Source organism: Propithecus coquereli, unplaced genomic scaffold (assembly GCF_000956105.1).
Source record: "Propithecus coquereli isolate 6110/MARCELLA unplaced genomic scaffold, Pcoq_1.0 Scaffold131, whole genome shotgun sequence".
In the NCBI taxonomy this organism is placed as follows: domain Eukaryota; kingdom Metazoa; phylum Chordata; class Mammalia; order Primates; family Indriidae; genus Propithecus; species Propithecus coquereli.
The window spans coordinates 1946865-1974839 of NW_012137303.1; the positions used below are offsets into that span (position 1 = coordinate 1946865).

The 27975-nt window shown below is 38.3% G+C and overlaps 1 protein-coding gene across 2 annotated transcripts in view; it reads right to left on the reverse strand.

The window, feature by feature from the left end:
* LRRC16A (leucine rich repeat containing 16A) overlaps nt 1–27975 on the reverse strand; it is a 341663-nt gene that overhangs the window by 16929 nt on the left and 296759 nt on the right. For both annotated transcript variants that reach the window (XM_012638672.1, XM_012638671.1), the window contains exons 30-33: nt 19668–19734; nt 19223–19419; nt 8357–8469; nt 2845–3280 (exon numbers count right to left, since the gene is read on the reverse strand). In XM_012638672.1, the coding sequence (XP_012494126.1) occupies nt 2845–3280; nt 8357–8469; nt 19223–19419; nt 19668–19734 (813 nt within the window). The remainder of the gene's footprint in view (nt 1–2844; nt 3281–8356; nt 8470–19222; nt 19420–19667; nt 19735–27975) is intronic.

The window sequence follows — 27975 nt, forward strand, 5'->3', positions numbered from 1 at the left end:
AGGCCACAGAGTGAGACTCTGTCTCAAAAAAAAAATAAAAATAATAAATAAATAAATAAATAAATAAATAGGCAGACACTAGATGGCGCTAAGAGATCGTTGGTACTACGCGAACCCTGAACAAACATAAATGCTAAACCATAAGGATTTTGTCACTTTGAGCCAATTTACATATCAAATCCAAAGTATATAAATAAAATACGCTAGCGTTTCTCATCTTCCCACCAAAAAGAAGCTGTTCATCACTGGAAACAATGATAAAAAGTACATTAGTGAAAATAGCACACATTGCTATAAATTCACAAAATGGATTAAAGTTTAAAACATTTCCCTGGGCATCTGACTCACTAATGATGGTGTTGTAGTTGTTCCAACCAGTGAAGGCCACGTGATGTGTCCTTTTTGTTAAATTAGCAGAATATAGTTGCATGGTCTCTCCCAACTGTGCTTTAAGGGTTTGTGAGTGAATTAGGAGTAATCCGTAACTAGAGAATGGCTAGATAATGTTGGTGTTGATGGGAGAACTTTGGTGAACAGTTGTAAAATTATGTGGGATGCAGGATTTACTACAACAACAATCAGTTGTTTAGAAGTAATATAAAAGAATCCTCTACACCTGGTATGTAGTGTACCATTACTTCCTGAAAACCAAGGGTTCATGGTGTGAACTGTTTCATTTTGATACTTCAAATAAAATAGATGTGCAATTTTCCTTTCTTCGGAGAACCAGCTGTGTTAAAGTAAAAAAACTCAGGATAATGGACAGAGACCAAAACCTGAGTTGAACATGGTAACATTCATCTTAGTGATCATAAGGATATGGTCCTAGTAGCTACAGGAGAAAATAGAGCTAATAAAAAAGAAAGAAAAAAGACAACCTTCTACTTTAAAAGGAGATTCAAAGAATAAACAATGGGCCAGGCTTGGTGGCTCACGTTTATAATCCTAGCACTCTGGGAGGCCGAGGTGGGAGGATCACTTGAGGCCAGGAGTTTGAGATCAGCCTACGCAAGGGCAAGACCCCATCTCTACAAAAAATACAAAAATTAGCTGGGTGTGGTGGCACGTGCCTGTAGTCCCAGCTACTCAGGAGGCTGAGGCAGGAGGATTGCTTGAGGCCAGGAGTTTGAGGTTGCAGTGAGCTATGATGATGCCACTGTACTCTAGCCCAGGCAACAGAGCAACACCCTGTCTCAAAAAAAAAAAAAAAAAAAGAATAAATAATGTTTTACATCAGATTTGGGGGGAACTCAGCAATTTTTAAACCACAAAGTTTTTCTTTGTAGCTATAGACAACAGATACCAATGGTCAAGTATTCAATTAATTCTAACAGAATATCTTGACCTTTTTTTCTTGTCTTTTAAATCTGGAATATAGCAAGAATTTCTGGGTTTGGAAAAGGAAATAAATTATGAAATAACTGGAAAATAAATTCTACCTTTATATAATTTTAACCTGGTTTCAGTATTTTTATTTGCCTCTGTTAGTTCTCCATTTGGATTCAGCTGACTCAGTCTTTTCCCCCAGATGTGAGTATTTTCCCTGAACAGTTCTCACATGCTTGCATGACAGGCACAGGAAGCACCTGGGCAGGTGGGAAAAGGCCGGCATCTTCAAAGCCAATGGCCTACCTTCAAACGCTGGCTCTGCACAAGGGCATGATGCTGGGGCCAAAGTGAAAACATGGCCATGCCTTCATGGTCTGTGCTCCAGGTGCTTCAGGAATAAGTCTTTTGTTTTGGCATTTTTATGTGAAAAACAGGAATTGATAGTAGGAGAATGTACTTTGCTTTGTGTGAGACGAATTGTTTGAGATTAGAGAAAAATGTGCTCTCTCTGATTCTAACTGATGCTATTTGCTTCTGTGACCATGCTTGCTTTTAGCTGTTTGTTAAATATAGTTAATCAGAATGAAAAAGAGGAATAAGAGCAGGAGTGACTCCATGACAGGCTGAACTTCCTGGAGTAGGCCTAAGTTTCGTTTTCCCCGAAATGACGCAGCCCTTTCCCCCCAAAATGATGCTGACCACAACTGGCGCCGGTGTGAAAATCCTGAGGCTTGGAGCCACTTTTACAGGAACCAATCAGGAGCCAACACGGTCAGCCACTTTTAAAGGAACCAATGAACTAAGGAGGGGAGGGGGGAAGGTGTGCCCAGCGTGTCGTGTGAAACCTGAGTGTCGTGTGTAAAACAAAAAAAGGTATAAAAGCTTAACTTTTACCCCAGGGTGGGGTCTTGTCCTGGTTCATAGGAGAGGCCACTGTGTTGGTGCTCTGGGACTTGGACCCTAGGTCGAGCTAGCCAATAAACTCCTTTGCCATTTGCAGTCTCGGTGACTCTGCCTCTCTGTTCCTGGGGCCAAGGGGAACCGGCTCTAACATATGTAACCAACAGGCTATTTTCTATTCCTCTCTTGCCCAAAAACTGAGTGGAGGGGGGGCAAAATCTCAAACAAGGACAACCAAGTCAAAGCAAACCCACTCTTATATTTCATGAAGTTAGACAGTAGATTGGTGGTTACCAGAGACTGGGAAGGGTAGGGGGGAGGAGGTTGATTAATAGGTACAAAAATATAGTTAGAAGAATTAAGACCTAGCATTTGATGTATCAGTAGGGTAACTACAGTTAACAATAATCTATTGTATATTTCAAAATAGTAGAAGAGAATTATTCAAATATTCCCAGCATAAAGAAAAGTTGTATGTTTAAGGTGATGGATAGCCCAAATGCCTTGATTTGATCATTATACCTTATATGAATATATCAAAATAACACATGTACCCTGAAAACATGTACATCTATCATACATCAAATACATACACAGATATAAGCCCACCCTTACCTTCTGCGCACAAGCAGCTCTCTTCTCTTGCTTGGCCTTCATCTCTGCCAGCAGTCCACTGCCCATCACCTGCACCCCATACCTTCGCCCACCCTGCGGGCTGCTCTTGCTGTCACTCCGGTCCACCTTCCCGGTTTCTTCCCCTTGATTATCTTCAAAGGAGTCAGGTGTTTTTATCTCCTCTATCCGTTGTTCAGAACTGCCAATGTGCTCGGCTGCCTTTGTGTCTTTCCTGGGAGTGTCCACAGCTTGACTTCTGACTGACCCTTTCGGGGAGGAGGGTTCTTCTGTCATCAAGACTGTTGGTGGCCGCTCTGATTTGGACCGGGATTTGATTAAATTGAGAAAGCCACCACTTTTCCAAGAATCTCGCTTTTTCTTTTCATCTCCTCCTTCACTAAGCTCTTGGGACTCTGAGCCTCTTGTTGACCATTTCCTGCATTTCAAACCAAAACACAGATCCTGTGGGTTTTACTGTAAATAAGGTTCAGCAGGACTCAGTCAAAATGTAAATATGGAGATTGCTGCATATACAGCAAACATTCTGAAGCATTTAAGAATGTTGATTTGAGTTATTTCACTTAGGAAGTAAGAAGGAATGTGGAATCTTATCATCTCCACACGTGAGGAAACTGAGGCACACACACATTAAGAATGAGAATCTAAAGGTGTCAGTGGTAGGACTGGGAACAGAGGTGAGTTTTTTAAATATTTAAATGCTCTAGTTAAGGGCTTCTCTGTGTGAGAACCTCCAGCAAAGCTGGCTTCACTTGAGACATGCTGGGTGACTACCTTATTTAACTTGGGGGACACCAGAAAGAGCCAGATTGCCCCATAATCGCCTGACAATCCTTCCATAATTATTAGATAACATCTGCAATCCCACCCTTAGTCTCAATCCACTTGTTTAAATGTAATATCACTGAAAGAGGCAACAATATGCAAAGCCAGAGAATGAGCTTTGGGACAGAGTTTTCTATTTTTTTTTATTTCAGCATATTATGGGGATACAGATGTTTAGGTTACATTGGGACAGAGTTTTGAGAAAGAGGATGTACTAAAACTTGAGAAATGGAAGGGGAGAAAGAGTAAACAAAATGAGCTAAGTAGGAGGCAGCACAAACTGCCTCCCATTCAAAGCTGGCAGACGGAATACCCATGTAGCTTCCTTGAATCTCCATTAAAAAAACAGCAAGGAATTAAAAAAAAAAAAAAAAAGCATAAGCCCCACAGGGGAGGAAAGGCAAAAACAACAGAATTTGTAAGCTAAAACACAGGCGTATGAATGAAAATTGACATAATAGATCTGAGGAAGCTGAAACTTAAGCTGAGAGTAGGAAAGGCCCAGAAGCAAGTGGATTTGGCTGGCTCCAGAGGAGGAGCAGCAGGCACTTCTGGAAGTGGAACTGAAGGGGGAGCTTAAGAGAGGAAGACTCTTTTCTCTGTAAAGCCCGTTCACAAAACCATTAGATTCTCTCTCCAAACCACAGAGCCAATGATGTCCATTCTACCTCAAGCTGAGCTGAGTGTAGGAAATAAAACCAGGGAGGCTCAAGAAAGCCTGTGTGGAAAAGAGGGATATCCTCTACCCCCTTTCTCTCACTCTGGATGCCAGAATCAGGAAGGCAGGTTTACACCCTCCAGGCAGATCAAAGTTTCTAAAGCCCAAGAGAAAAGATCTAAAGATTCTGAGAATCAGGGAGACCACCCTCCCCCAACAAAATGGTCCAGGAAGACCCTACCCTACATTGAAGCCCACCAGTCGTCAAGCCCTACCCACAAACTTCCAAGAAGCTCGTTTGTGGCCCATTCCAGAAAGTAGGGGAAAGGGAATACAAAGAATGAGAAAACAGCATTAAAAAGGTAAGAGATGGTGGATTAATAGAGAAAATACATAATCTGAATAATCAAAGTTTACAAGAAGAGTGTAGAGGTAAAGGGAAGAAATTAGGAAAGAAATAATTCAAGAAAAATTCCAGAACCAAAGGACATGAATTTCCAAATTGAAAATGACTTGTGAGTGCCCAGCAAATTGGTTTGAAAAAATAAAAAATAAAAAGTCCACTCCAGGGCACATCATCATAAAATTTCCAAACATTGAGAACACAGAGATGATCCCATATGCTTCCAGAGATCAGGACTCAAGGGGACATTGGATTCCCCTAGCAACATTAGAAGCTAAAAGATAATGGAGCAAAGTTTTCAAAATTCTAAGGTAAAATGGATTCCAACCTACAATTCCATACCTTGTGACACTATTAATCAAAATGAAAGATATACAAGTTATAGCAACTCACCTCCCATGCTCCCTTTCTCAGGAAGCAGCCCAAGGAGGTACTCTACCCAAACAAAGGTATAAACTAAGACAGACAATAGGCCAATGGAAATAGGAAAGTGACAGGAATGAGATAAGGGGATCCTCCAGCAGATGATGAAGGAGACCCCAGAAGATAGCCATGGGATAGGCCTTGAAGTCACATGGGAGATCACATACTCATGAGAGATGTGTCTAGGAAGATAAAACAGAACATTTAAACAAATTGAGAGGAGATTTATATCATTACTGTAGATTTAGGGATAAATCAGTGATAGAAAGGTAGAAAACTAAGCAAATGAAAAAAGGGACAATTATTAACTACAGGGGGAAAAAAAAAGCTGAAGGAAATAGGAAAGGAAATGTAATCATGGCATACTATATAACTCAGATGTGAATATTTACATGGTTAGAATGCAGCAAACACTAAATATTGATCTCACCAACTGCTATGGTTTGTCTCCACCAAAACTCATGTTGAGGCTTGGTCCCCAATGTGGCAGTGTTGAGAGGTGGTGCCTTTAAGAGGTTATTGGTTAAAATGGATTAATGAGACAGGATTAGTTCTCAAGGGAATGGGTTAATTCCCAAGAGAGTGGTTTGCTAGGAAGTGGGTCAACCTCCCTTGTCCCCTCCTCTCTTTCTGCAGGCACTTGCTTCCCCTTCTGGTTCTCTGCCATGTTATGATACAGCAAGAGGCCCTCACCAGAAGCCGACCAGATGCAGCCACCCAGTCTTGAACTTCCCAGCCTCCACAACCATAAGCTAAATAAACTTCTTTCCTTTACAAATTACCCAATCACAGGTATTGTTATAGCACAAGAAAATGGGCCAAGACATCAACAATTATGATCAAATTAAATAAAGAAGATGGGGAGAGGAAAAGAGTGTGTGTGTGTGTGTGTGTGTGTGTGTGTGTGTGTGTGTGGTGGAAGCAGAATATATAGGAGCTATATAGGTTGAATATTCCTAATCTGAAAATCCAAAATCTGAAATACTTCAAAATCTGAAACTCTTATGTACCATACAATGCTCAAAATGCTCATTGGAGCATTTTGGATTTCAGATTTTCAGATTAGGGAAGCTGAACCAGTAAGTATAATGCAAATATTCCAAAATCCAAAAAAATCTGCAATCTGCTTCTGGTCACAAGCATTTCAGATAAGAGATTACCTGAATTAACACATAAAAGAAAGAAAGCATGTTATTAAGGTAAATGGAAGCAAAATAAATAGCTGGAGGAATAAAAATTAGTTGCCTCCAGGGAATAGGGAGTAGAGACAGAAACAAGAGACTTTTTCAAAAGTCTTACAGAATATTTGGCACTTTATAGTATGAGCATGTGCTATATACAACTTTGATTTTCAAACTTTCTTCATACTACTCCAAGATTTCACCTGTGCCTTGTCCTTTAAATCTCAGATTGACAGCAGTCTATCTTTTAAAACAAAATAAAATGAAAAAAATCACAACTGTTATTAGATTCCATCATTATTTGATGAAAATTGATGTATCTAGCTCTATTTGTGCACTGGAACATGAACAGGCTCCTCCTAGAGCAGTATCTTTGAAGAAAATGAATTTTACATGTTACACAATTTACTCAATTTCCATTCAAAGACTATTAAAGAAGAAAGTAGCATTAACAGGAGAGGAAATCACAAAGGGGCAAGTATAAAAATACATATAGTCCAGATCAAATGCTCATGAACCGCCCCACTAACTAAATATAAATTTGTAAACTTTAAGAAGAGCCTACAGTGGGTTAACTGTAGAGTATATGGAAACAAGATTGTTCTCAATTCACTCAACCATCAGTGATTGAAGGTAGACTATATATCATGGGCTGTGTTAGACACTGAAGTTATAATGAAAAGTAAGAACCAGGTATTGTTCCTAAAGAACAGCATTCTCTTTGGGAAAAAAAAGACTTGAAAGCAAATCATCAACAGGGACTTTTCCAGTTTGCTCTGTTTATGTTGGTATTGCTTGATACTTTTACACTGAATATACACTCATTTATTCTTTGTGCTGTTAAAAAAAATCAAACTCTCAAAGGATTATGTGTGCTCTAAGACATGTGTGCAGAGGATGGAAAAAAAGTATTAAGTCAGCAGTAGAGAAATAGCAATTAATTTGGGTGGGGGGGAGGTGAAGAAGTAAAGAGAAAGCTTCAAAGAATAAATGACATTTAGGTTGGTTCTTGAAAGATAAGAGAATAGAATTTTGCCAAGTATAATATGCTAAGCTTCAAGGCCAGTGTCAAAGAAGACAAATAATTGGGTCCTAAAGCTTATAAGATTCAGTAAGTTACACTATTATGGATACAAAAATTTAACTTACTTCTATCTCACACTCCTGCTGAGGCAAGATAAGGCACATCAATCTACAGAATGGACTAGTTCCTGCCCTACCTGTGTCCAGACAGCTGCCCTTGGCTTATCAGTATGGCTTAAATTCATTCCTTGAATTTGATCTCTCAAGGTGAAGAATACTTCATAGACACGAATCCATGTCAAGAGCTATTTTGGGATGGATCTGAATTTAGTTGGGGATTAAATAACTTTGTACAAATCATGCTTAAAGACCGGAGTGTTTCAAGTGAAACGACTATTAACAAAAGTACCACTGAACTGTCTTCTACGGAAACTCTTAGTAATACAAAAACGCAGAGAAAATTCTTTATAGGCTAACTCTGAAGCTTCTTCACTAATTCTGCTGTCATTTTAATACTGTTCAATCATGCCATTTAGCAGTGACTTAGCCCCCTCCCAAAATATATCAACTTATGAGCAAGGAAAATCTCAAAGTACATAATTCCAGCATGCCAATGATCACTCCTGTAATGGAGCCATCTGGGTGAATGTGATAAAGCCCTAAAAAAAATACCTCAGGGTGGTATATTCTGTGGTCTAGTTTAGAAGAGCACAATAGTTCTCAAACTAGAGCATGCCTCAGCATAACCTGCTGCCACGGCCAGAGTATTCACTAGGTCTAAGGGACAGGCTTGAGAATTTGTATTTCTAACATGTTCCCAGGTGACACTGGTATTGCTGGCCCGGAGACCATGTTTTATAAACCATCAGACTAGTAAATCCCATATAAAAAATGAGACTTAGTATGTTAAGTTTAATTGCAACTGTTAGTAATTTAAATGTGAGTTAAATAACATTATTAGTGAAATGACTCTGGACTCACTTAGAATCCATTTTGGTCACCTTCTTGGTGAAAAACTCATCTACACCTTCGTCCACTCTCCCCATAAGACCGTTCTGTTCACCATCTTGGGATACTATGTTGGCAGCACAAACCTGCAAATCAAACAAATGTAATATTAATTCACATTCATCTTATTTCAGCAAACATTTATTATTCTATTACCCATTGTGATAAGGGCCATTAGAGGGAGAAGACTCACTAAAATAGAGAGCACATAATCTACTGGAATAGAAGCCCTGTGTACAACCATAACATCGACACGAAGAAACAAAAGTGAAGCAGGCACTATAAACACAATGCCTGGTGGAGGGGTCATACTGACTGATGTCCCAGAAAAAGCTTGGACCTAACAGGCTGTGAAGGGGCAAGTGTTTCTAAAGGCAGAGAAAGGCACTGCAGGCATGTGGTGAGGAGAAAGGGGATCCATGGAATAATGAAGCACACACTGAGTTCTGAGAGTGGTGGTCATTCCAGGAGCCTTAGGTGTGTGGGTGGGGCTGACTGCTAAGGATGGCACCTGGCAGCCACCAGTAGTACTAACAAAGGCCACGTTGCTGGCCTCTCTAAACTCCTCCCCTGCCTCCTTTCTTTCTTGCTGGAAGAGCCTCGATTCCAGGTTGTGAATACTGATCCCTATAAGCCAAACACTGTAATTCCATCCTCTTGCCTGTGACTGATCAGGCGTGGATGTGGGATGCAATCCTGGTCAATGAGATGCAAGGGGAAATCTGCTGGGGGCTCATGGGCAGGTTTCCCTGAGAGGAGAGGATGTGTTTTTCTGCAAGTTTATGTGACGGAGGATGTGATGTCCGAGCTGCAGCGCCAACTGGAGTTCACAAAGTTGGCGGGGAGGTCTGAGGACAAAAAGTCACATGCTGATGATGACAAAACAGAAAGGTAGAAAGCAACTGGGTGCCTATGCTGTGCTTCTGAATAGAGCAGTCCTGGATCCTGAGGCTTCTCAATTTTTTGTTAGGTGAGAAAATAAATATTTTTTATTGTTGAAGTCACTTCTAATTAAGTATCTTGTAACCTCCAGTTGGATACTTCCCAACTAATAATACAAAAACCCATAATGAACAGCCTTGAACCTTATGCTAAGGAGCATCAATTTCCTTCACAGATGATAAGAAGCCAATGAAGGATCATCATGGCCCAACCTGTATTCTGGGGCAGTGTGAAGGACCAATTGGAGAGGCAGAAATTGGAGGTAGGAAAACCCGTTCAGGAGCTCAAATCAAAGATTCCTACAATAATCTCATCTCATCTAATCTAATCTAATCTAGAGGTTACAGGGGACTAATGAAGAAGTGGAGAAATAAGAATGAAAGAGTTGCCCAAGATAAGGTCAAAATCTGTAGGTTGGGTAAATGGGAGCATGGTCTAGATGTTCTAGGGATCACATTTGGGGAAGAACATGACGAATCTCATCTTCTCAAGTGTTTGAGGTACTGTGGGAAATCCAGGGGCAAGTGTCCAGCAGGCCGCCTAAAACTCAGGTCTCCTGAGAGAAGCTGATGAGAAGGTTTAACAAAACTATTTACCAAGTTAGCGTTTCTCTTTGAATGGACAACTTATGATGAGCTTAGTCAGATGCTTGATTTGTGTCTACAATGGTATATTAAATTAATATTTCACATAGATAGATTGCAGGCCATGGAGAAAGAGCATGTATCTTGCTTATGCTGCTCAGTACAAGGACAAATTGTCATGTGGTTGGGGTATCTGGTTTAGATGTCTTGCCAGAGAGTAGTGGGAAAGTTATTTTCTGTAATCTTGTTTGCAAGTCTCAAGGTGCCTAAAGGGAACTTGGCTTATGTCTGCATGGGAATTGTGTAAAGAAAAGACCAATCGTTTCCTTTAAACAATCATCCACTTCATTCATTAGGAAACTTCCATTATGGAAAAAAAATGAATTCTGTGTTTGAGTGCACGTTTGTAAAATGCTGAAAAGCAAGCAGACAACAGATAACAGACAAAGCACCCTATGAAATGTGAAGAATAAAAACAATTACACCTCTCATCTGAATGGTGCTTTATACTTGAACAAGGTTTTCCTGTGCATTGTAATTGAGCAGAGGATCAGCAAAATTCTATAATTCGGTTACGAGGAGAAAAAAAGCTCACTGAAAAGCTTTCATTTTGGCTGGGCGCAGTGGTTTGCACCTATAATCCTAGCACTCTGGGAGGCCGAGGCAGGAGGATCGCTTGAGGTCAGGAGTTTGAGACCAGCCTGAGCAAGAGCGAGACCCTGTCTCTACTATAAATAGAAAAATTAGCCGGGTGTCGTGGTGTGCACCTGTAGTCCCAGCTACTTGGGAGACTGAAGCAGGAGAATGGGTTGAGCCCAGGAGTTTGAGGTTGCTGTGAGCTAGGCTAATGCCATGGCACTCTAGCCCAGGTGACAGAGCAAGATACTGTCTCAAAAAAAAAAAAAAAAAGACAACTTTCATTTTGATTACAAAAGGAAAAGTAGTAGAGAATTTATTTGCACTGTATTATCATTTTTTCTTTTGGAAAAGAATGGAGAATAGGAACCTCTACAGTAATAATAGCACCCTAAGTTAATATAGCGCTTGATAGTTTACATGTGTTTTACACATTATTTTGCCCTCACATTTACCCTTTGAACAGAAAAGGAAAGATAGCTTTATCTTCTTTTGACTAGTTGCAGATCAAACAGTGGCTCAGAGTATGAGGGGTGCCACACAGGTCACCTGACTGGTAGATGAGAAAGGATGTGACCCCAGGACATATGGTCCTAACATGGGGCTTCCCTCCAGCTCCCCTTAAACGACTTCCCTTTCCATTTTAAGAAAAAAAAAATTAAGTTTTACTTGTATAATTTCTCCCTTCAGGAAAAATTTCTTTTTTTCTGCTTTGAAACAGAATTCATAACTGACAGAAAGGGTTCTCTGGGGAACATCAATGGGTTTCAGAAATGGAAGCACAGAGCTGAACAAAGCAGTCTGCTCTCCTGCAGAACAGGCAAGCTTTTAGGCCAGACTGGCCCTTACAGATCCCCCAGTCCAACCCTGTCATTTTAGAGACAAAGAGACTGAGGTAGACAGGTTAAGAGAAGTCCAGTAACACTGGGAGATCTTCAATGAGACAGTTTAAAATGCATCTGTTAAAATAGAAGGAGGTGGAGTCAGCCTGCAAGAAGAGCAGTAGAAATACTGAAGACTGAAATGTAGTTTGTAAAACAGTTCAAGGCCAAACATGCATGCTGTTTTAGCTCCTTTTCTAATAAAAGGAAAGGAAAGGACAAACAGGATATGAGAAGTTCTCAAAATCTCATCTGCTTTTGGTCTTTTCTGTCAAAGAGAATAAATTTCAGATGAAAAAGGGTAGCACTGCTGTTGGAAAGGAAGAACAGCAACCTTTCAGCTCTGAGCTAGCAGGGGGAACCCACTGCATTTGCACTCAGAGAAAGCTTCTTTGCAAATGAAAACAGGTATCCCTATTGCTGATATTTGATAAAGAATGTGGACTTTGCACCTCTGGTATAAAAGTAAGTGCTAAAAAGATAATTTATGAATGTTTAGAAAATAAACCAGTGATTGTAAGGATTAAAAACAATTCAGACCACCCTCTGTTTTCCCTCTGCTGGGATTATTAAAGTGAATACACCAGGGAAACCCAGCAGGCAGTGCACCTGGATTTTGACAAGGCAGCTGCCAAATCTCTCACTATGTCTTCATAGGCCGGATGGAGAGTGATGGGCAGGAAACAAGGACAATGAGGTATATTAGTAACTCTTTGAACAAATATACCCAAAGAGTGCTAATTAGTGAAGTGAATAATCACGGAATCTTATGTGCATATATTAGAAGTAGAAAACATGGAAAATTAATGAACTAAGCAATCAAGTCAAGAAATAAGGAACCCAAAGGAAGTAAAATGAAAACACAATCAAAGACAAAAATTAATGAAGTTGAGAGAATTGATAAAAATTGATTCTTAGAAAAACACTAATAAAAGGGACAACCATAAAACTAAGAGAAAAGGCATTAAAAATATATTAAAATGAAAAAAGGGACATAGCTATCAATAAAGGAGAGATTAAAAACTCTTAAAAGAATTCTATAAACAACTAAATGAACAATTAGACCAAGTGGATAATATCCTAGAAAAATATAAATTATCAAAATCATCTCAAGAACAGTTAGGTAACCTGAATAGATCTATGACAAACGAAAGCAAATCCCTAGTAAAATATTTACATATAAGCATCAAATGCATATAGCACATAGACCATTTCAGGCTGGATGGCTTCCCAGGGGAGGCAGAGACAATCTCTATTATATTCAAACTGTTCCAGAGAATAGGAAAGGAAAAAGAGCTTCCCAACCAACATTATGAAGATAGTATAACTCTGAAACCCAAACTAGATGGATATTCTATACAAGGAAAAGAATGAAAAAACAATAAGTCTCTCTCATTTATGCACATAGATGCAAAAATACAAATAAAATATTAGCAAAGTCTAGCAGTATATTAAAACAAAGCAAAAATATCATGATCAAAAGTGTTATAACATTAGAAAACATGTGTTAATGTGATTCACCAAAATAGCAGATTAAAAGAGAAAAATTATCAATCTCAACAATTAGTGAAATAAAATTTTACAACTATTCATTGAAAAAAAATTAGCAAAATAGAAGAAAAATTTCTCAACTGAATAAATAACAGCAGAAACTGCTATGTGTCTATCCAGTGTCTATTCTTCTCTTGTTTACTCAGTAACACAACCCTGACTTACTTGGAATATCAATGTGACCAACTGACCACTTATCTTTCTAGATTCTTTTGCAGCTGGGGGTGGAAATATGGTTCATTTCTGGCTGGTGAGATGTAACTGGTAGTATACTAGGACTTCTGGGTAAGTTCAGATTCCCTGACGCACGTACCCGCTTTTCCTCTGTCTGAAATATGCTTATGAAAAAAGATTATAGGCCTTGCCTGAGAATAAGACCAATGCCATTCACCTGGAAAATCTGGCCATTAAAAAGGTGAATGCAATCTGTGGTTAAATAAAGAGAAGGACAGTATTTAAAAGGAGGGAAGTGATATGGCCAATCTTACTAAAGTGCTCTATTTTGTCTTAGGTGCCACCCTTGTTACTCAGAACAGAGTAACAAGACTTGTAAATGGATTCCAGACAGTATCATGTGATGAATGCTGAAAGAGCTGAGGAAATTTAGATTTGACCCATAAATACTGGTAAGTCTGCTAAGTAGAAGAGATTTAAATAACATGTGCCACTCCAGAAGACACAAAAAAGATGGCTAAGTTAAAATTGTAAAGTAAGATTTTTTAGCAGCACAAAGAATAATTTGCTAATTAGAGCTTTTAGAAAATGGTGGCTGCATAGAAAGAGGTCATTATAGATGGATTGGCCAACTGATGGCTTGTAGGGGTTTTTAAACACTTCATGAGGGATCAGACAAGACTTCAAATTCCCTTCCACCCTTATGGACACTGTGATTCAAAGCACATAGGAGAAAATCTATTACCCAGGATTTAGTTGATTTTTAAAAATTTTTATGGCATTTAAAAAATTTTTTTATTCACTTCTTTTTTTAGAGACAGGGTCGTACTATGTTGCCCAGGCTGGCCTTGAACTCCTGGGCTCAAGTGATCCTCCTGCCTCTGCCTCCTGAGTTGGGACTACAGGCACGCGCCACTGTGCCTGGCTTAGCTGATTTTAGTTAGAGGTGGTGGGTTTCATCACTGGGCCAAGTAGTGTGGGGCTATGCCAAGCACACAGGGCAAACTGACCAACACTGACAAATCATGCAAACTGAAGCCACTGCATGGTATAATAATTCAGAGAATGACCTCAGCAAATCGGTTATCTGCCTTGGGCTTCACATTCCCCTGAAAAGTGAGGAGATAATCTTTAACAATCCTTCCGCTGGGAGATGATTCTAGACAGTGGCAGAGTCAGGACTATATCCCAGTCCAGTGTTCTTTCCACTCCTCTATGTAAATTTTTCAGTGATTTTTCCTTAAGGGAATACTTTTCACCTATAGCTATAATAAGTGAAAGTAGAAAGAAGCAGTAGCTAAGTGGTAGTGGATAGGTATAAGGCTTAAGTCAGCACCCCTCCATCACTATAAGGTGTCCTGGTTAGAAAGTGTTTCTCAGGTTTGCCTGGATAGTGGTATTCAGCTGAAAGTGAAGTTCATCACCTTCAGACCTGGCCCATAAAAGTTCATGGATATGAACCTTAGTGCTTTATGTCAACCTCTACCTGAATAGACAGACTCCAAGGACCAAAGAGGAGGGTGGAGCCACAAAGCAAAAGCAGCCTGGATCCCTGAATGACCATTGTAGGGTCTCCTGACCAGAAATAGCCACAGTGAACTATGTGTGTAAGAAATAAAATACAAAATATCACAGTTTCAACATAGTAAAAGTTTATCTCATATAGTAGAGCTAGTGTTATCCTACCTAATACGATTATCCCCTGATATCACAGGGGATTGGTTCCAGGATGGTATCCTTCAGATAACCATACTCATCATGCTCAAGTCTCTTATGTAAAATGGTACACTATTTGCATATAACCTACATACATGCTCCTATATGCTTTGAACCATCTCTAGATTATTTATAATATTTAATACAATGCAAATGCTGTGTAAATAGTTGTTTTACTGTATTTTTAATGTGTTTTTTTACTGTCGCATCGTTATTTTTTATTATTTTTTTTTTCTCAGATATTTTCGATCCACAGTTGGTTGAATCTGCAGATGCAGAACCCATGGATATGGAGAGCCAACTGTACACTACACATACACCCTTTTCTCTGCTGTACCCTTTCATAGGCATGCTGGAACATTCTGGTACCTTCAAAGATGGCATTTCTACTCTTTATTTACCCATATGAAGCTCTTTTCCCAAAAGTAAAGACTTCTGAAAGTCATTTGAACTGAGGAAATAATTTTTGAATATAAATGTAAAGTGAGTTGATTTGCTCCTTAATAAACATGGGTAAGAATGCCCTAAATTAGTGGGAGTACCTAAGGGGGGTATTAAATCAGTTTCCAGGGTTTTTTTTTCTCTTCTTCTGTTTAAGTGAAGGAAAGGGGAAATAAGGAGTAAAGGCAAAAGCCAATATAATATTTATACTGTAAAGATAGCTAATATTAATAAAATAAAAATACTAGTTTGAAGAACATTTGCATTTAATAAAGGATTATATACTTTTATTCTATTTAATACTTATTTCTCATGACAACTCAATGATGTAGGCAATGCTGGCATTTTAGAAACAAGTTGGTTCAGGCTTAAAAAAAAAAAAGAATCACATGCCTTGTCCAGACACACATTGCCAGCCCATTGGCTGAGTCTAACATTTTGCTCTTACTACTACAGTAGAAGATTAACTTTTATGGGCTGACCAGCTATAATGCAGTATGTAAGAATTTTTATATATTTTAATTAAGTAAAAAAATAAGAAACTGGTATATTTTATTTCTTGTTATTAAAAGTAAATCTTGTTTTTGTATGAGTATAGCAAAGAATTAAAATGTATAGCTAAAATGTCTATATCCCTTATGCATACAATGTCTGGTAGTTTAAAACCAGTGTGGTCTGAACTAAAAATAAATCTTTGTGCCTACTTTTTAGAATAGGTTATCCACTTTTCATATTTACATAAATAATTCTTTGCATATTTTTGGTACAAAAATCAATAGTTACAACAATAATATGTTTGGCCCAGAAGAAACTGTCGTGTTGGCATTTGACTTAGCCTTGACTTTGAGAATTGTGGCACCTGGAAAGGATCACTAGGGACATTAGAGGTTAGGGACAAGTTCTAGAAAAGCTAAGACAGACTTAGGATGAACAGATTCTACTCAATCCTAGCAAGAAAAACAAAGGAAATTGTTAATGATTGCTGCTGCTAAACACTAATAACAAAAGTAAGCCATAGCCTCCTCGTTCTTACCTGAAAAATATGGATAATATGCCTATGTGGCAGCTTCACAGGGTTAAGACATGAAAGCACTTTGAAAATGGTAAGCATTGTGATATCATAAAGGTATTATATTTTCACTATGAGCCCAAGTAAAAGCATGCTAATCCATGTTTCTCAGTCCACCAAAGCTCTAGAAAAAAGCCAGATCTATTTAGACCGATGGCCATCATTTGTCACTTTGGGACTAACTTTTGTGTTACAGAGTCCCTAAGAGGGAACAGCCCAGGGTATGCTGGTCCTGTGAGTCCCAGCTTTAGTGTGAACAAAGGTAAAGTCTGTTTAGAATATGTTGATGGGGTTCAGGACATGCTACTCCAAAATATGGCACCTTGGCATTTGAGAAAACAGCTGAAGTAGGAAGGTCTCTCCCACTTTGCCCTCTTCCTTCTCCCCTAAAGCAGGTCGTAAAATCATCATTCAAGTGGTGACTTCTTTATACCCACCCAGAGGAAAGAAATGTCCTTATCTCTGAAGACATGGGGAAAGAGAAAAGGATCTGAACAAACAGGCCTTGCTAACTTCCCCCCAGCTTATTACCATTAGAGCATACCCCTTTGTCCAATCATACTCCTCCACTTCATCCAACTTAGCATAAAAACACACGTTTCCATGTTTCTTTGGGTCTTCATTACTGAAGGCTCCCATGTCATGCAAAACTTACACTCAATAAATTTGGTTATGCTTTTCTCTTGTTAATCTACCTTTAGTTATAGGTGCTTCAGCCATGAACTTAGCAATGGGTGAGAAAAGATGTCTTTTCTCCCTTGCAATATCTAGTGTGCACCTCCACTACGACTCTGTCACAGCTTCCTTCCCTTCTTTCTTGTTTTTTATATGCATAAAGAAAAAAATACACAAAATCATCTTCCCATGAGTCACTAACTTAATCAAGGGAAACTTAAGCCATCATTTCACATGCAAGCTATGCTGTTAATGATTCTCCGCATGGAAAGAACCAAAGGGAAACCATTTATTCAGTAACAATCTCACATCTGGAGATGGGTTACTATGTGTGAGGCTGTCTCTTTCCCCATCTGCAAAGGCTTTTCCCTTATTTAAAAAAAAAAAGAGAGAAAAAAGTTTATCCCTTTAAGAATATGTAATAATACACTAAAAAAGTTAAAATCAAGTAAATTAGAAAACAGTGCACTAGAGGGATTTTTTTTTTTTGGTCTGTTTTTGAAACTGTGCCAAGCTCTTCAGCTTCAAATGAGAGAAATAAACCAAACACAACTAAAGCTTAATCTAAAAGGAGTAAATTATTGCAAATAAGCTGTTGTGACCCTCATCCACCTATGTCTCCAGCCATCCACCTATTTATCCAGTAAGTATTGTTGAACACCCACTATAGTTTAAGCCCACAGTGAGCACTGAGCATCTTACCATTGATAATAAATCACAGGTCCTGTCTACATAGAACTTACAGGCAAGGAGAGAGTTGTGAAAACAATGTGTGATGAGAGCTGTAACAGAGTAAGCATCAGGCACTAGAGAAGCCAGGGCCTCCATGAAGAGTTGTTCAGGCTGTGCACTGAGCATAACTAGTCTATGAGAACAACCTTCCCTGGCATCATGCAACCATAGCTTTGTGGGAGCACAGAGACAGAGATAGGGAGGGCTTCATGGAAGAAATCTTGCCTCAGTGGAGAGCTGAAAAATCTGAGAGTAGTTATCAGCCCAGGGGGCAGGGGGAAGCACTGAGAAAAGGGTTGCAGCACCAGAGGTCTGTAGCCCAGGATTGGGGGTAGAGATGCCAAGGAGGAAGGCAGAGAGCTGGTGATCAGGATCACATTCAGCTTTCTAACCTGTCAACTGATGATGTCTGTGAAGAACAGAGGATGTGAGGGGAAGGGCAGGTTTGTAGGGAAAGATAGGCTCTCACTTTGGAATTTGTTGGGCCCAAGGTGCCCTGGTATGCTCAAGTTCAGGAGGCAAGTAGATATCCAGAAATCTAGAGCTTAGCAGAGAGGGCTGTAGTTAAAAAGCCCAGAAGAGGAAAACTGAAAAGGCATCACTGGAGAGGTGGGGAGAAAAGAAAAGAGTGTGACAACTCAGAGACCAAAAAGAAATTGCCTTTCAGGAAGGATGGAACTTTCTGTGTCGAGGAACTGCTGAGACATCGAGTAAGATGACAGACAGCTGAAAAGAGTCCGTAGGATTAGGTCAGGAGTGACCTTGGCAGGGTAGTTTTTGGTGGGCAGCTGTAGAAGGAAGATTTTGGTGGATTGTGGAGTGACAGGAAGGTGAGGAAGAGAGACAGTAAGTACAGGCAAACTTTTCCAAGAAGTTTGGCTATAAAGAAAAGACATGAGCCAGAGGGAGACACAGGGTGAATTACATTAAGCCTCATCAGCACATACAATTCTATCTTCCACTGGAGTAAAAAGAGCAGAATGTGGAGTCACACACTGGAGCTCCCATGTAGGGCCTCTTTAGAGAGACCACAGCGGGACAGAGCATGGAGGTGGGGGGAGCACCTGTGTGCACCCCAAAATCAAACAATTTTTAATAACAAATAAATTCTTTCGGTACTTACTTTACATCTTTTTGCCCAGACACTGTAAAGTGCTACAGACACAGCCTATTTATCTCACCCACATGTCTGATATTTTTCTAGGGATTTCCAAGGGTGGCTCTGTTCTCAAGAGTTGGACACTTAACAGCGTTGTCTTCTCCAAAATTGAGCACAGAGTTGAGATACTTTGCATGCCTATCACATGTCGAGAGGAGCTAGTCTCCTTAACTATAGCTCTCGTGCTGTGCAAAGCACTGCAACAAGTCTCCAGCTTGCCCACACCCCACCCCGAGAAGGAAAGGGTGAGAGAGAGATGGGGTCTTCCGGCCCACCTACCGCTGCTTGGGTAGGCTGCTGCTTCTTATTTCGTTTGGGGCGTAACTTGGTAAAGTGCTCCAGCCTCTTCCCCTCTTCAGAGGGCAACTCGGAAATAAATCCTGAACTCCACTTCTCTTGTCTGATGGATGGGAAGGGTGGGTCTTCAATGTGAATTGGCACCTCTTCTAGTGCTTTATCTAGATCAAACTCCATTTCTAAAATTAAAAAAAAAAAAAAAATGTCTGAGGCCAAAGCTTAATGCATAGAAATGGATAAAAAAATTCCTTAAAGTATTTTCATCATGGAATAGCAAACACTCATTCACAAATCACTTAACTCTCTTTCTTGGTATTTGCCCATATAGTACATCCCTAAGAAACATCCCTAAAATAGTCTGAGGGCCTTGCCGAGGATGTTTCATAGTTACAAGGAAATGATTGGCATTAGCAAAACACTCACTTACCAAAGGCCCTAGAAACAGGCCGTAGCATTCGGCTATGGATACTCTTTCTTTTGGATTTAGGAGTCATCTAGCAATAAAATAAAGAAAACACTTAGACAGGTAGTCACAGAAAACTCCCCTTTCAAACTTCAGAAACATTCCAGATTGACTATTTAAATTTAGCATTTAAACATCATTTTCACTGCTTTGGAGGATGGCTGGTAGCCTAACTGAAAAGACTGAAGTGATTGATATATTTCTAAACATTTAAATTTCTCAAATGATACAGCTAACCTCTTACTTTTTTCCCCCAGCCTAACCAGCCAAATTCTATTTATATAGCTGGAAAGAACAACGTATGACAGAGAATTTAACTCGAAGCTGTACATGAGGATGTTAAAATAGATATAAAAATAAAATTCAAAGACTGCAAAATCAGTCACAAAAAATTGAAAACACAAATCTTCACTGTTCATTGTCACAACAACATCAATGGAAGCAACACCGAACTCTGTGTCACTTCAATGATTTAAGTGGTTTAACTCTTTTGTTTCACATTTTGCCACCGAGATTTTGATCTTTCCATCATGGGCAAACACCAGGAAAAGATGCCAGGATTCAAAAGTCTGTATCTGCTGGCTCTTCTCATTAACACCACTTTGATCCTGCTAGTCTTTTAAAAAATGAAACCCAAACTCAAACCAAGGCCAAAACTTAACAGCATTTTCCTAGCATTGGTGTCAGCTGTTTATGGTGCAAAGCCAACCCTCAGACAGGCGTTATCTTCTCCCTCAACAGGATCACACAAATGTCAAAGGTAGAGGGACCTTTTGTCATCATTTATACAAAGAAACTCGAAGGACAAAACAGAGTCATGGAGATGATAAAGGCTAACACTCAAGCTGGCAGTAGGAGCAGTGCCAGAGACAGAACCCAGTGATGAAGGAGCTCAGTGTCCCTCCTACCACCCCATTCATGACCAATATACAGATGGATGGACTTTAGGGATGTTTTAACTAGTTTGGTACTAGAAACTGGTACTTGTATGAACTAAGAGTTAACGTAACTGAAAGAACTTCGTTCGTATACTTTCACTTCATTTAATAGGTTGTCATCTAAGGCTTTCTCAAAAAAAATAATAATAATAATGACAATCCACATGGTTGAAAAACATTCTTTGGCTCAAAGAAAAAATCAGTTGGTACTGACCTTTAAAGCAAACAACTCGATGGTTTTGACAAATAAATATGCCAGTTTTAATAATAATATCCTTTTGCTATTATTTATTGTTGAAAGAAAAGGAAAGAAAAAATGATGAGCAAATGTATTTAAATCCAGGCTGGTTTTCCTGACATACCAAATGAAATTTGCTAATTTAGTTCTTTCAAGGTTTTGTTAAAGGCAGACGATTTGAGGAGTATCTATTTATAAAGCAATAGGCTTTGCAGGTTCAATAAAAACACAGTCAACACAATGCAACTGGAAAGGAATCCAGTTTGAAGCAGTTCTCCCCAAAATTGGCCTTGCAGTTGGCTGAATAAGTTAGTGGCAGGACTAGTCTATTCACAGGTGAAAGCTCTGAAAATAATTAATTCTCAAGAGATACAAACTACCAACACATATGCTGTGTTTAGTCGTGAAAAGTTCTTCAGTATTTTATCCGCCTTGCATATAAACATGGTAGATAAAAGAATGAAGTAGCATCTTGGGATATAATTTCTAGCCAATTTCATTTAGATAGTCACAAATAAATAGGAAAGAAGTTTAAAAATGCATGAATTGAAGAAGTCTTTTGTTTCCTGTGACTCTTGATTTTATTTTATAGGAAGGGTATTCATGAGCAAAAATAATCTGGCTCAAGTTTCTCTATCATTAAAGCCTTTATAATAGATACCAAATACATGTAAAATATATGAAAATTATGACATTTCAAATACATTGCAATTTTTCAAATATATGAAAATATAGTTATCTATATAAAGGGGTAGAATATAATGCATAGAAAGAGACTTATTTACAAACTGATGTCCATCTGTAAATGAATCATTCAGCTCAACCTAATTTTAGAGACATTAAGAAACACACAAAATCATCAGTATTTTCTGATGGTTGACATCAATCAAAGGGGAACTAGTTTTCTCCTCTTGGTCTCATTTTGTAATGCTTCAAAGCCCAGTATACAAAGTGTGAATGTCAGAAAAATGCATTCTAATGCATTTCATTGTTTTCCCTTATTTTATGTGCTTTTTACAAATGCAAATAACTTCTAATTATATTTCCCACAAAACTCTTTCACTGTAATTATCATATCTGTTAGTTCTGAAGTTTTATAACAGGGCCAATGGACTTTAGCTAAAATAGATAAAATTTACAATCAGGTTAGTTTCTGCAATTGGTCTGAAGAATGAAATCTAGTTTCTATCTCTTTCTCTCATGGGGTTTAAGTATAACAACAGAGAGAAAAAAAAATGAACCTTATTTCCCTCATATTTTTCTTACTTTTCTTTGGAATTTATTCTTCCTTAGTTTTATGGAAAATGTGGACCTCCTCAATCTTATTGGCTTATTCCTACAATCCCATTACATATAAATCTAAAGCAAGAAGAAATGTAAAAATGAACTATGTTAATCCACCTAAGTGTATATTTAGGAGCAAATATTCAACGTTTTTCTAAAAATTTGGTTTATTTGCACTCTTCCTACCTCCTCCCCTCAACTTTTAGGTTGACCGATGAATTACATCCTAGGAAAAAAAAAAATCTGACTTTACCAGCTTCTTTGGAACTGTTAGCACTCTTCCCTTTTTGTATCAAAATGAAAGGGTTAATTTTCTCAGACTGTTTCTCAGTCTTCATTGACCTTCCCTTGACACTGGTCAATGCCTAAGTGTTTTCTGAGTCAGGGAAATCACAAACGGTCCATCAGATGAAGGGGTCTGCAATTGAGACAGAAGAAGTGCACACTCCAAATGGACATTTCACAAATCAATTCATGGTTAACGTTGTCAACTTTAAGCCCAGACAAAATTAACTTATCTTAAAAATACATTTTGAGTAATAAGTAATTTTTAATAGTCACATTCTAAAGAAATGAGAAAAAAATGTGTTAAACCCTTATTTTAAATGTAATTTAGATGGGAAATCCTCAACAGACTTCTTTCTTGTCCTAATATCATAAACCATCAATAAACCCCCACCATGGCAGACGATATACCATATATCTATTTCCTAAGAATCCAAAAGCAGCATTGATATTTACGTTACTCTGAAACCTTACTCATTTCATCCAATTTTTATAATAGACTACAATGGATTTAAAACTATTCTGCCTGTAGCTCAATAGAGTTCTGTCTACTTCGCAAGTTAAAACACTAACATTGGAACCTTACAAACAACGCAACATATTTTCCTGTCAAACTCACTTTTAGCATGTAATTCCTAGACATACTATATTTTTTAATGAGAGTTAAATTGCTTATTATCACCATAAAAATAGGATGAGGTAATTTCCTCGTTTTTGCCAAGTTTGCACAAAGAATAATAAATAACACTCTTACTCGAAGCTCAAGAATTTATAATTTCTTCTCGACCCCCACCAAAGCTTAAAAGAAAAAAGCAAAACAGTACCAGTTGAGAAACAGATTAGGAAAATTCTTCTAATCCAAGAAGCAAATCACGGTGCCCATTTTTACAACCCAGGACCCGAAACAAGTAATATAAGAATCAGAAAAAAAAAACTTTGGAAATTTAAGTAAATCATGTCTTTTCATTTTTATTATTGTATAAATGGAGTAAGCACTTTTCCTCTCTTGAATGTTTGTACCCTCTTCATCAACACTCTGCTTGCTTTCAGGCACATGGCTGGGGATATTTTAAATTCATCGCCTGTTTTGCTAGCTGAACCATCTTGTAAAATCCAATCTTATCTCTAAATTGTTGCCTATTTCATTCAGGATCCGCAGATGGACGATGACACTACAGTCTCCTGGGAGACCAGCCAAGCAGCACAGAAGCAAATGGAGCACAAGAATATAAACCACAGAGCCACCAAAAAATACTTACACTTGTACAGCAGAGAGTCTCCATGCAGCAAAAAGAAAAGAAAAAAAATATGAATGGAAGAGAGATAAAGCAGCAGCATTACTAGGAAAGAGGAGGGAGACAGACACTATTCACAAACAGTGAAACAAAAAAGCTAAAATAAAAAGCCATCATAGCAAAACAATAAGGCAAGAATGAAGCAAAAATATTAAGGGCTTAAGACATCCAACCTAGCTTTTTATAAGCAGAAGCATAATTATAGCTTGAAAAATTTCAGAAACTCTTATCTACAGATATTACCTCTTTTCCTAAGTGTGTGCAAAATGTCATTTACCAACTCCACAACGCATTAACCTCATTTGGGGTATAGTGGCATTATCAGCTTCAAAGGCACATAACGGACAGAACACTGGCTGGATATTAGAAAATCTCATGCAGGTCTTGGCTCTTGGGCCATAGGGCTAGTCCCACAACAAAGCTGGGACAGCGTATCGATGAACATGTACAGGTGGCTCTTCTGGGAGCCGTTTGCATCATGCTATGCTCCCCATTGCCTTTTAGGATGCAGTAGTTTTGAATTCTCTTGACTCCTTAGTCATTAAAGCTTTTCAGGAAAGGATCTGATGACAGGATTTAGCATAGTTACCTACCTTAAGTGCAATTAAATATTAATACCTTATACATTAGTGGGAATTGAGGTTACCTTACATTTTACATTAAATCTCTAATTAAATAATTTTTAAAACTCCATTGGTCATCATTAACAGCTGTTAAAGCATTTTCTTATTTTTCTAAAAATTTATAAATGCATTTGAAAAACAAAAATCAAGAAGTCTAGTTGTAGAATATTAGTCTTTGTGATGGCAAAGTGTGGGGGTGTTGGGGAATCCTTTCTAAACCTCCTGAAAACACACTCTGAGGAAGGTCAGCTTTTCCCTCCTCCTGGGGCTGACTTTATTTTTCTAAATTCTTTATTTTTTGTGTGTCAATTGTTCTCAACATAAGATAGGATGAAAATACAGGGCTCCTCAACTGTGAATGTAAATGGTTTGGGTCTTTTCAGAGGAAAGGCAGCACATAAGTAAAAAGCATTCCCCATAACCATCACACCATCACCACATCATAATCAATAACATTTGCTTATCAGAAAGGCTTCTATCGGCAATGTCCTGAAAAAGTCTCAATCTTTAGACTTCCAATTTCGTACTTTATTAGGCAATTTTCTTCAGATATAACTCATTTTATGACCCATTACATTAGCATGTAAATAGTCTTGCTGGATGAAAGGAGAAAAAGTAAAAATATATTTTCAAATACTCTTGAATTGCCCAAAATAAAGACTCCTGTCCCTATCTTAACACACATTCCCCTCAGAAGCTTCCTTTATGGATATATACATAAGAGAGTTACAGCTGATGGTTAAGCTCCATAAATAATTTTAGACTTTCCGTCTCTTTGTGAAAAGTTAATTCAATAAGACAAGTACTTTGTCCCAATTATCTGCCTAAAGATCATTATAAGTGAAGGGGAAGGACCTTTCAATTGGTTTAGCTCCTAAAATGACAGTCAAGCAAAAAATGTTCCTATGAAGACAGAAACCATGGTAACAGGCATTTCAACTTTTCAATGGTGTGGAGATCATCAGTTAATTCCTCTACTCCCATACACTTTGGGGGACTCAGCATCTCCCCGTCAGGACAAGGGAAGCAGTGGTGAGGGAAGAGAGGCTATTCCTTCTCAGGAGTATGTCTCATGCTCACAGCTTTGGCTCTCAGGCACTGGGTCTGAATCCTGAATCTGCCACTTACTGAGTTGTAGGACTTTGGCCAATGTTGTCATAAAGTCAGGCCTCAGTTTTCTAGTTTTCAGTTTTCTAAATTGTTGTGAGGATTAAACTAGATAATGAATAGAAAGTGTTTAGAACAGTGCTTGGCACATAGTGCCAATCAGTGACCTTCCAGTGTGTCACAGTGATTATGAGCACTGTTAATATTATCATTTTTCTATTCTTCTATTCCCAAAGAGTAGGAATGGAGGGGGCATTAATAAAAAGTAGATTTATAACTGCAAAAAAGTGGAAACAACCTAAAAGCATCTCAGTAGGGGAATGAATAACCAAATGAGGTATATTCACATGAGGGAACAACATTAAAAGGAAAAAACTTTATATGTAGCAACATGAACAAATCTCAAATGATAACACAGAGTGAAAAAAGCAAGTTTCAGAATGATACACATGGTAGGATGCCATTTATATAAGCCCTAAAACATATAAAATAATACTATATATTGTTCATGAAAACATGTATGTTTGAACACAAAATACAAAGAGGAAGTGTACAATTAAACTCGAGAGGGTGCCTGTGGAGAAGGGAAGAGTGAGTCTGTCAGTGGTGGTCAAATGAAGCTATAACATTATCTGTAATGTTTTATATTATTCAAGATTCAACAAATACTAGTAAAGCACCTACTGTGCACTGGGTACTCTTGGGGAAGGCAGTAGGTATAGCAGTGAATAAGACAGATGAGCTCTTGTGCTCCTAGAGTTTCTGTTCTGGTGTACACTGACAAAACAAAACTTCCAATGTGTTAACAGCTTGCTCTTCAGGATAGTGGGAACACAGGCATTTGGCATTTTGGGGGTAATTTTTTATAATTTCTTAGGAATGCCCCAAAAGTTTATCAAGGAATACTTAAAGGAATCACTCTGGTCATGGTGTTTACTGATTATCTGGACATACTTTGCAGATGCTGTAATAAGAACCTGTCTAAATGACCATATACTCCTACCACTATGCCACCTCCTGATGGGTAATGATGATAAAGGCTTCGATTTGACCATAATAGTTTGGGGGGGGGAAGTGATCTACTATAACACATAGAAGGAAATTTTAAAGTTTCTTGAAGTAACTCAGGGTTGTTTGTTTAGTATATTTAAGTGTTGTATAAGTGTTATTGTTGACCTGTTGAAGTGTTCAAGAATAGCTGGCTCCCCAACATTTAGGAGATGTTGTTTTCCATAGTCCCAAATTTAAACAGAAACCCAGTACCATATCCACTCTCTTCATTTTCTTTATCATGAATCTCATATGTGAGGGATTTTAAAAAAATTAATATCAACTTTAAGAGGGTTCACTCTTCACTCTATAGGGTGTCCCAAAAGTTGCCATATATAGGGAAAATGTGAAATCATAGCTAAATGTACCTTTATTTAAAGTATATTTATTCAGTGTACCCTTTAGGTACATTTAGTTACAATTTCCCATTTTCCCTATGTATGGCAACTTTTGGGACCACCTGTATTTATCAAAAAAGAACAAATGTTTTGCCAGCCACTTTAGCATTTCCTTTTAATAAAAGAGCAGAGATGCCACATTAGTCTCCGTGGAAGGGTGTAAAAAAAAAGAAAAAAAAAGAAAAAAAAAGAAAAAAAAAGAGCAGAGATGACGACTTGATGGTTGGAACTGGATTGACTGGGTGAAGAGGGGGGGAAAGCCAGTTAGTTAGAAAAATAAGGAAATGGGGAATTTACCCCCAACCACAGCAGTTTAGGCAAACTGCCCAAAGACTGGCAGAGGGCCCCTACCTCCTCAGCCCTCTCTCAGTCTCCAGGCAAAAATAAGCACCATACCTACAAGAATTTCAACAACTAAGAGTCATCTAGTCAAGTATATTTACTTTAAAAAATAAGCTTAGAATAGAAACAGGAGATGCATAGAGATAAACTGTTTCTACAAGTTAATGGCCAAAAAATTCACTACAGCATCCTTTATCACAAAACCAGTGATTTTTTTATCATGTGTTTTCATTTTAATAGACAGCAGAATACTTTTGAAACACCTTAAGTAGTGTGTCAAAAATACATAATTGGGACTAATTTGGCTGAAATAGAAAAATGCCCAGAGACTGACTCACAGGCATCCCTGGGGAAGACAAAGATGAGCATCTCTGGGTGGAAAGAATAAGCCGGGATTCTGTCTTGTTCACCTCTACAGCCCCAGAGCCAGGAGAGGGCTTGCTATGTGATAGGCTTTCAAGAAGCATTTGCTGAATGACTGAGTGAACTGAACCACTCCTTTAACCCAGTGCTCTCCCAGCATTCATACTGTACAGACTTGTTTAAAAAGAAAATCTGTTACTACTACAACCATTGTTACCAAAAAGGGCACTTAGGCACAAAGATAAAATAGAAAGGACATATCTATTATAAATAACAGTCCTTTAGATATATTTATTTTCATGAAAAATTTGAAAAATTTATTCTGGTGTCCTTATTTTTCCCATTTCAT